The sequence below is a fragment of the Salvelinus sp. IW2-2015 genome, linkage group LG1 (assembly GCF_002910315.2).
Source record: "Salvelinus sp. IW2-2015 linkage group LG1, ASM291031v2, whole genome shotgun sequence".
NCBI lineage: Eukaryota > Metazoa > Chordata > Actinopteri > Salmoniformes > Salmonidae > Salvelinus > Salvelinus sp. IW2-2015.
Window position 1 is genome coordinate 47,473,379 of NC_036838.1, and position 10,675 is coordinate 47,484,053.

The 10,675-nt window shown below is 41.3% G+C and overlaps 1 protein-coding gene across 2 annotated transcripts in view; it reads right to left on the minus strand.

Moving 5' to 3' along the window:
* The window catches only part of LOC111968723 (cadherin-4-like), a 113,370-nt gene extending 109,347 nt beyond the window's left edge, over positions 1-4,023 (minus strand). The window contains exon 1 of one of the 2 annotated variants that reach the window (XM_023994551.2): positions 3,829-4,023. In XM_023994551.2, the coding sequence (XP_023850319.1) occupies positions 3,829-3,924 (96 nt within the window). In that variant the 5' untranslated portion in view covers positions 3,925-4,023. The remainder of the gene's footprint in view (positions 1-3,828) is intronic. The other variant, XM_023994559.2, reaches the window with a different exon arrangement.
* Between the last annotated feature and the right edge of the window lie 6,652 nt (positions 4,024-10,675).

Here is a 10,675-nt window from a genome sequence, read left to right on the forward strand (position 1 = left end):
CTGTCGATAACTGGAGCTTGTCCTGTCTTTTATATCACCATAAATATCTGGTAGGGAATGGCGTTTATTGCAACGTTTACATTGTAATTGTGGGTGTGATGACATGTTTCGGTGTGTAGTGGTCATGAGGTGTAATCTTTATTATTTTCTCCCTCTCCTGCCTTTAGCACTATTGACACAGAGCTAGTCCAAAATGAACCAGGCACAACCTCTGCATCTACGATTTCGCACAATTTCAATGTCGTGTGTCTTCACAAGCATTTTCTGTTGTTGCGTCAATACTTTTAATGGGGTAAATAGATATAAGGATGTTGCATGGCACCTCATCCGTAAAAAAATGTGTTTTATAGAGGTTGCCGACTAAGAAGAGTAAACTATTAAAAGAAAGAAAGAAAGTCCACACACTCTACTTAGCTCCCAACATTGAAGTGGTCTTTATATAGTTGCTATATGACGCGCATCTTAGTTTTGGAGCATAATAATTAGGTGGTGTGGACTTTATTTCTTTCTATATATATCCGTATACTTTTAATAACAATGTGGCGAAATCTACTGTAGTTTCTCGACTGATAGAGTTTCTTATTGTTGAATCTGGGAATAAGCATTTCTGTATACAAGGCATTAACGCTCTACAGTTTTTGTATTTTTTAAAGCACCTGGGGTAGTGTCTGCGGCCTAACTCCCGCCTGGTGCACATTTTGGGTTTCTTGCCTAGCGCAACTAAACAGCTTGATTGTCAGAAAATGCCAATCTACAGTCATCAAGCTTATTTTAATCGCTGTATAGTGCTAGGGGCTGCGACCCAGGACCGAGTTGTGGTGGAAAGCCCTGTGTCGTATGCCGACATCAGCCATGGTCTCTGAGCCGTTTGGTCATTGTGGGTCACACTTGGTGGGAATACTACTGTAGCTGCCAGCCTGGGGAAGGACAGTTCTCTCTCTCTCTCTCTGTCGTCTGGTGTCTCTGTCTCTGTCTCTGTCTCTGTCCGTCTCTGTTTGCTCTTCTTGCTCCTCTCTCTCTCTGCATCCTCGTCCTCTCTCTCTCTCTCGTCGTCTCTCATCCTTCTCTCTCTCTCTCTCCGTCTTCTCACTACTCTCTCTCGTCTCTCTCTCTCTCTCTCTCTCGTCTCTCCTCTCTCTCTTCTTCTCTCTCTCTCTTCTCTCTCTCTTCTCTCTCTCTTCTCTCTCTCTCTCCCCTCTTCGCTGCCCTTTTTATGAAACCTTCACACAAGCTTTTCCTGAATTATTGTCTGTATGACCGCAATACAGTGGCTAACGACATCAAAATGGTATGGTGTTTAGGGCTGTAAAAGGGTTAAAAGATGTGGCGCAGTCAGACGGGCAGGAGTTCTGAACATTTTGCTGCAGGACTTTTTTGTTGCTGAACTCTATTTTGTTTGTTTCTAAAGCAACGGTGGAGAAATCCTTAATCTGGAATTTATACATTTCCATTATTAGTTTTTCATGGCTATACAGTCCGTGGCCAAAGTTTTTGAGAATGTAACAAACTAATAAATTTTCACAACAGTCTGCTGCCTCAGTTTGTATAATGGCATTTGCTATATCCAGAATGTTTATGAAAGTGATCCGATTAGAATGCAATTATTTGGAAAGTCGCTCTTTGCCATGCAATTGAACTGAATCCCCCAAAACATTTCACTGCATTTCAGCCCTGCCACAAAAGGACCAGCTGACATCATGTCACGTGGTTCTTCTCGTTAACACAGGTTGAAGTGTTGACGAGGCCAAGGCTGAGATCACTCTGTCATGCTGACTTGGTTCGAATTAAGACTGGAAGCTTCAAAAGGAGGGTGTACTTTGGAATCATGTTCCTTCCCTCTGTCCAATCAAATGGTTACCTGCAAGGAAACACGTGCCGTCATCATTGCTTTGGCACAAAAAGGGCTACAAGGCAAGGATATTGCTGCCAGTAAGATTGCACTAAATTCAACCATTTATCGGATCATCAAAGAACTTCAAGGAGAGGGTTCAACTGTTTGTGAAGAAGGCTTCAGGGCGCTCAAGACAGTCCAGCAAGCGCCAGGACAATTCCTAAAGTTGATTCAGCTGCGGATCGGGGCACCACCAGTACACAGAGCTTGCTCAGGAATGGCAGCAGGCAGGTGTGAGTGCATCTGCACGCACAGTGAGCAAAAGACTCTTTGAGGATGGCCTGGTGTCAAGAAGGCGCCGAAAAGACACTTTCTCTCCAGGAACAGACTGATATTCTGCAAACGAGGTACAGGGAATTGGTACTGCTGAGGACTGGGGTAAAGCTATTTTCTCTGGATGAAGCCCCTTTCCGATTGTTTGGGGCATCCGGGAAAAAAATGCTGTCCGCAGAATGACAGGTGACGCTACCATCAGTCCTGTGTCATGCCAAAAGTAAAGCCATCCTGAGACCATTCATGGGTGGGTTGACCTTACTCAGCCAAGGAGTGGGCTCACTCAACAATTTTGTCTCAGAACACACAGCCATGAACACATCCTCCGAGAACAACTTCTCTCCAACCATACCAGGAACAGGTTTGGTGGACGTATAACAAATGCCTTTTCCAGCATGATGGACCACTTGCATAAGGCAAAAGTGATAACTAAGTGGCTCGGGGAACAAAACCGATATTTTGGGTCCATGGCCAGGAAACTCCCCAGACCTTAATCCCATTGAGAACTTGTGGTCAATCCTTAAGAGGCGGGTGGACAAACAAAAACCCACAAACTCCAAGCATTGATTATGCAAGAATGGGCTGCCATCAGTCAGGATGTGGCCCAGAAGTTAATTGACAGCATGCCAGGGCGGATTGCAGAGGTCTTGAAAAAGAAGGGTCAACCCTGCAAATATTGACTCTTTGCATCAACTTCATGTAATTGTCAATAAAAGCCTTTGACACTTATGAAATGCTTGTAATTATACTTCAGTATTCCATAGTAACATCTGACAAAAATATCTAAAGACACTGAAGCAGCAAACTTTGTGAAAATTAATATTTGTGTCATTCTCAAAACTTTTGACCACGACTGTACATTTAATTTTAATGAAGCAATTCAATTTACTTTTGACAACTTTTCTACAGGGCATAAAAGCAATTTTTCAATTCGGAATCACCTGCTGACCAAAATTACACACCGCTGTATCAGAAAGAAAAGTGTCTGGAAGGTACCTAGTTGTAAGGGCTTGCAACAAAAATGGATCAATTTAAAACATGTTACTGGTTTTCAAATGTTCCTTCGATTACTATAACATTTCTTGTTCTATTATTGAATCTCTCTGTTGCTCTCTTAATGTGGGAACATTTTTACATAGTGCTGCTACAATGTCACCTGGCTCCCCCATGCCTCCCTCCGACAGACTGGAACATTAGCTTAATCAATGTAAATTATTTCATGCTCTTTATTAATGTGCTGTGAGGAGTTGGCAGAATTTTAGTCCCAGCTCTGCAACTGCTTTACACTATTATTAGAAGTTTTCTATGATTAAAAACATGACCTGGAGTAAGCATTAAGCCTCAGGCTATTCAACATCTTATATTTGGAAAAGCAAATAATACAGTAGGTTGTTCCCTGAGAAATTCCTGTTAATGATATTGAAAAGCAGAACCTGAAATAATGTGGTTTTATATAATGTACTTGAGGATCATTGAAAACTGATCTTACCTGAGAGGCAGTTAGAGGTTTTGAAGTGTATAAATATGTTTCCATGCAAATGTACAACTGAGATACAGTACAGTATGTCAGTAGCAGGGGTGTGTCGGTGTGTATACCCGAGGCAAACTTTAGGTATGTGTCTGTTTAACTGCAGTGTAAATGATAGCAGTGTATATATGTTTACCTGACTCACAGGGACAGAGGGCTGGTGTCCAACCAAGGCCAGCTTGACCGTGGTCTCCCAGATGTGAGGGTCATGACCTCCGCGGGCGGTCACCATGAACTGGATCGGTTCTGACAGGTTGGCCACCTCCTGCTCCGCGTACACCGAGCCGTCAGGGCGCACACTGAAGTTAGGGTCACTGCTCTCGAAGCCCCCCGCTTTAACTGTGTACTAGGGCGAGGTTCTCTTTCTAAAAAATACTTCAACTAGAGAGAGAGAGTAGGGGGTGGGATGTTTGGGGTAGTGGAACTGTCTCAGTGAGTAAAAGGAATCTTTAAAAGGGTGGATGGAGGGTGCACACATCTGTTGACATGTATCTGTTGTGAAATACTAGCATAGCTTGTCCACCTTCCTAAAGTAATAATCTCTTCCTCATTCCTGTCTTCAGAGGTGAAGACAACTTTGACTCTCCACTGAAAACCAAAAATAGACGCAAGAAAGACATCTGTATTTCCTTGGTTTTCAAGGGGAGGTGGGCTACATGGAAGCTATGTCACATTAATGCATCAGACTGTGAAAGCTCTTTATCATTCTCATCAAGTTCCCTTCAACGATGCTGCCACGAAACACAATCTTACAATGGACTGTTCGGGTCTTCTGCCTGAAGAGATGAGAGAATGGAGAGAGCATTGTGAGGACCTTCCTCGCACACACTTCTCTTCCTTCCCCCTCCAGAGGCCTAGGTGTATGAGGAGAGAGGAGAGAGGGGTAGCATTGTGGGTGTCTGCGGTCTTTCCGCCTCACAGACAAGATGTGGGTGAAGGCGACAATGCACCCGTGAGAGAGAGAGAGAGAGAGAGAGAGAGAGAGAGAGAGAGAGAGAGAGAGAGAGAGAGAGAGAGAGAGAGAGAGAGAGAGAGAGGCAGAAGAGAGAGAGAGAGCGAGCGAGAGAGGTAGAGAGAGAGAGAGAGAGAGAGAGAGAGAGAGAGAGAGAGAGAGAGAGAGAGAGAGAGAGGAGAGAGAGAGAGAGGAGAGAGAGAGGAAAAGAAGGGAGAGAAGGAGAGAGGAGAGAGGAGAGAGAGCGAGAAGAGGAAGAGGAGAGGAGAGACGAGAGAGAGAGAGAGGAGAGAGAGAGAGAGAGAGGAAGAGAGGAAGAGAGAGAGACGAGAGAAGAGAGAGAGGAGGATGAGAGAGAGAGAGGAGAGGAGAGATTCTGCGCTGGCCCGATTACTCACAACCAGTCACTATTGATCAGATTCTGCACAGGTACTCTACATCTCGACATAAAACCCACAACCCAATCGCATAAGTGCTTCATTATTCTACAATCATCCCTCAAACATCAGTATTTTCTTCTGCGTAAAGGCAGATTGTCTTCGAGTCTCCTCAATCTCTTTCAGATTATTGGGGATTTTCATTCTCCTCAATGGTGGGAGAGAAATGGTGTGGATCACTTTGATATGATGCTGCAAGACAGATGACATCAAGCTGCCATCTCAACCAATATGAAATCCGAGGGAAAAATCCAAAGCTGTGCAGACTCGAATGTTCAACATAAACACCTTATCTTTACATTCCGAGTAGTAATTAAACTTTTATATGTTTGAAGCAGTACTTTCATTTTAGATTTAACTTCTTGTTAAATAGGGGGCCTGTTTTCACTGTGGGAAACCACTCGTGCCCAAATTAAACGGCCTCGTACTCTGTTTCTATGATCTACAATATGCATAATATATTACTATTGATAGAAAACACTCTTAAGTTTCTAAAACTGTTTGAATTGTTATTATCTGTGAGTAAAAAACCTTAGAACTCATTTGAGGACGAAACTTCCAGACAGGAAGTGAAAATTCTGAAAATGGGTCTCTGTGTCAGGGCCTGCCTATTCAACTGGCTTATATTTATGGATCTGTATGCACTTCATACGCCTTCCACTAGATGTCAACAGGCAAGAAGGTTGAATGGGGTGTCTAGCTTGATGTGAGGCCGAATGAGAGCTTTGGAGTGACAGGTCCGCTCTTTTGTCAGTTTTCAACTGCGCACAGGGGAACTCCACATTGTCTTCTGAAATGCATTACGTATACACGACGAAATGCTCCGGCTCTGATTTTATTGGATACATATGAGGAAAAACATCAAAGTAGGATTTTTCAACCGAGTTTGACCAGTTTATTCAACGTTTTATTGGGACTTTTGGAATTTTTCGTTCCAGGCGCAACTATTTCTGGACATTGTGCCCATCACATGGCTAGCCAAAGTTGCTAATTCGACAGAAGAAATGGACATTCTTAAAACAAACAACGATTTATTCTGGAACTAGGACTCCTGCACAACATTCTGATGGAAGATCATCAAAAGTAAGAGAATATTTATGATGTTATTTCGTATTTTTTGTGTTTTATGTTGGCTCCAACAAGGCGGAGAAATGTAGGGCGCTGTCTCACAATATTGCATGCTGTATGTTGTACTAAAGTTATTTTTTTAAATCTAACACAGCGGTTGCATTAAGAACCAGTGTATCTTTCATTTCTGTAAACATGTTAATTTTATAGTAAAGTTTAGATGAGTTCTTTGGTTAGATTAGGTGACTGTCCAAAATATCTCCGGACAATATGGTGCATTGTGGCTACGTATTCACAATGTAAAACCATGATTTGTAGCTCTAAATATGCACATTTTCGAACAAAACATAAATGTATTGTATAACATGATGTTATAAGACTGTCATCTGATGAAGTTGTCCAAAGGTTAGTGATTAATTTTATCTCTATTTCGGGTTTTGTGAAAGCTATGTGCGGTGAATAAAATGGCGTTGTGGTTTGGCTATGTGTTGAGCTAATATAAAATATATTGTGTTTCGCTGTAAAACACTTAAAAAATCGGAAAATATTGGCTGGATTCACAAGATGTTTATCTTTCATTTGCTGTACACTATGTATTTTTCATAAATGTTTTATGATGAGTATTTATGTATTTCAAGTTTCTCTCTGTAAGTATTCTGGCTGTTTTGGTGCTATTTGTGATGGTGGCTGCAATGTAAAACTACGATTTATACCTCAAATATGCACATTTTCGAACAGAACATAAATGTATTGTATAACATGATGTTATAAGACTGTCATCTGATGAAGTTGTTCAAGGTTAGTGATTAATTTTATCTCTATTTGTGGGTTTTGTGAAAGCTACCTATGCGGTGGAAACATGGTGAAAACATGGCGTTGTGTGTTTGACTATTGTGGTGAGCTAATATAAATATATAATGTGTTTTCGCTGTAAAACATTTAAAAAATTGGAAATGATGGCTGGATTCACAAGATGTTTATCTTTCATTTGCTGTATTGGACTTGTGATTTCATGAAAATTATATTATATGATATCCCTGTCGCGTTAGGCTAGGCTATGCTAGTCAGCTTTTTTGATGATGAGGATCCCGGATCCGGGAGGGAGACTCGTTAGGTTAAGAATTTCAGCCAAAACAATTTGACATCGATGTCAAGTCCTTTTACTTTTCAACATCTTGTTGCTGCCAAGTCACGAGAACTACCCCAATTGGTAGTTACAGTCATATCCCATCGCTGCAACTCCCGTACGAACGGGGGAGGCAAAGGTCGAGAGAATGATGATATCTGGCCTACACCTTCACAATAAATCCATTATTTATTTTAGACAGGTATAAAGAAAAATGATATGAAGAAAATGTAGTCTATTTCAGAAGAACAGAATAGCATACTCTGCGTTGTCCTTATGTTAGGTCCTGATCGGGCTATACCAAATGGCGGTGGGCTACACTAGTTAATTTAGCACACAAGATTTGCTTAGAATTCCGTGGCATTATTTTATATAATTTTATAGTATGAAGAATTCAACTGAACAAAGCTGAATAAAATATAAATAATATTTTCTCCAACCGTTTTGAGGGAGTGCGCACATGTGGCTATCCTGTGTTGAGCAGTTAACAAAGAAATAGCTACTCCTGTCACGTCCTGACCGTAGAGATCTTTTTATTCTCTATGTTTGGTTGGTCATGGTGTGACTCGGGTGGGAAACTCTATGTTCTTTGTTTCTGTGTTTTGGCCGGGTATGGTTCTCAATCAGGGACAGCTGTCTATCGTTAGAGTAGTGGTCTTTGTTAATGGCATTATAGACTAAGTAAGCTTCACGGTCATTTCCTTGTTCTTTGTTTTGTTGGCGACATTTATCAATAGAAGGAAAAATGTACGCTCACCATGCTGCACCTTGGTCCGGTCATTTCCACGACGACAGCGATCGCGACAACTCCTATATGCTTAATTTAGAGTTATTAACTTCTTGAGAATACAGGGGGTGCTATTTTCCCATTAGCATAATTTGCTCTACAGATTAAACTGCCTCTTATTCAATTATTGCTCTTACTATATGCATATAAATAATACCATTGGAAAGAAAACAATCTCTAGTTTCTAAAACCGTTTCAATTTTGTCTCTGAGTGATACAGAAGTCATTTGACAGCACTTTCCATGACCAAGAAGAAAAAAGCAAGATGTGTATGCTATTAGCTGTGTAACGTTACAAGTCCAGGGGATTGTTTGAAACAGAAACTCACATCTACTACTATGAGAGATAGTACTCCCATATTTCTGCTTATCATCACTTGTTATAAAATGACAACAATGCCTTATTAGTTGACTTACTTTTCCACTTTTGAAGCACTGTTTCCTGAAGCATTCTGCCCTGTTCTGAAATAACTCCCTGGGTTTACCGTCATGTAATGTAAACTAACTCACTTTGTACATCGCGCTGGTCTGTACAATTTACCTTATTTTAGCGCCCAAAAAGTGTAATACTTCCAGATCATCTGTAATATCAATACCATTGTAAAGCACAATTTCTCCCCTTTCCAACATAATCAATGACGAGAACCTTCATGATGCCCATCTCTGCATGATTCAAGAAGGCAATGAGCTCTGTTGGGTCTTTTCAAAAATGACGCGTGGGGAAGCTAAACCTATTGCGTGATAGTGAGAAGGAGAGGTGTCGTGTAGGGAAACAGATTTTTTCACTCGATCTGTCCATCACCTTATCGCCTCTAAAATGTAAATAAAACACTATAAAGAGTTTATATAATGTGTCATTACATACCTATTTGTGTCGAATTTGAATCCGTTTTTTAGGGCGGTGCTAAAGTGATCTTCAGAAGTAAACAGTGGCTTTTGAGTCATGATAGCTTGCAGTGATGATGCAAAAAATGACTAGGTATTCCCCCTTACCCTGTCCCTGTCCCTTTCTTGTTTTTAAACGGTGAGAGAAGTGCTACACCTGGTGGAGAGAGGCTGTAAGACGGAATTAGTTGCTTTATGCGTGCTGTACGTTACACCATGACACGTCACAATGTAACGTACAGCGTCGGAGGGGTCAGTTTTCAACTTTTATCCAATACTATAGAGCCATCACCATGTCAATCAATGCTTGAATAGAAACGTAGTTCACATCCCAGATTTTGATTGCAACACAGTCGCTACAGTCCCATTAGTTTTCTTTGCAGCCTCATTTGAATGTTGCGGTTGCGCACATTTGTAGGGAATGGGGTTAGCGTACGTTACAGTAGTGCCTGGATGTTTGGTCAGGACATGTCGTTTTATTAATTTGTTTGTTTTTAGAGACTCATTACTAAGCTCTTCCCCACACAAAACACATTGTGGGCGCTCCTCGTTATTTCTCTAAGTTTGCATGAAAGAGTCAAAAAGTCAACACTGTATTTGCGTTTCATGACGATTGAGCTCATTCAGAACTTGTGGATAGCATGAGTCCATTTCATGACAGCGGTGAGGAATAACAAGTCAGTGGCTTGAACCACAGGGTCGCGGAGTGATCTTCAAGAAAACTGCAGAAAAAATATCCGGTAAATCGCAAAGCACACGGGCATCTTCCGCTACCTCTCCCACTCGCGCAGCTGGCTAACTAGAGCAGAGACAGCTGCTAAGCAGAGAGGGCAGTTGAACTTGGCCAAATCAATTCCAGTAATTAATGAAATAATTATACATTTACATCGCGACCCACCATTAACAGGTTCACGACCAATACTTTAAGAAATACTGGTGAAAATTATCTTCCCCAAACTTGAAACTGCACATGCTGCTTATGTATGCCAGTTAGTCTCTACACCCCTTGTAAAACGGATTAATATGCTTACTTTTAAGAAGTTATTTGGCCACTTTAGTTGTGATACAAACCTTATCAAAACATATAGGCTACATAAGGTATGCGACTATTGATTCCCAAAATTTGCAAAAAAAAGTGGTATAGGCTAATATTGTCACCCAGTATTCTTGTCTTTACATATATTAATTAATATATATGTGACATTTGTTTTGTTTTAGAATTGATCAGGGGCAGCGGGAAAAAATCGATGCACTTAAATAGCGAATGGGGGACGCTTTTCCCATGGTTCATTTCCATGCCATCCAGGTAGGCTATACTCGTGTTGTAAAGATAAGCAATGTGCTTAATATTAGGAAAGTTGAGAAATAAATATAGTAGGAATAGCCTATAGAAAGCTGATGGGATCCTCCTCTTTTTAATAAAGGCCATCACTCTGTTTTCTGGCGCACTTGCATAGCCTATAGAAATGCTGCGCAACATGAGCTCATGGGCTCTCATGAAGTGTTTGATTACATTTTTACATTTTAGTCATTTAGCAGACGCTCTTATCCAGAGCGACTTACAGTAGAGTGCATACATTTTATTACATTTTTACATACTGAGACAAGGATATCCCTACCGGCCAAACCCTCCCTACCGGCCAAACCCTCCCTAACCCGGACGACACTATGCCAATTGTGCGTCGCCCCACGGATCTCCCGGTTGCGGCCGGCTGCGACAGAGCCTGGG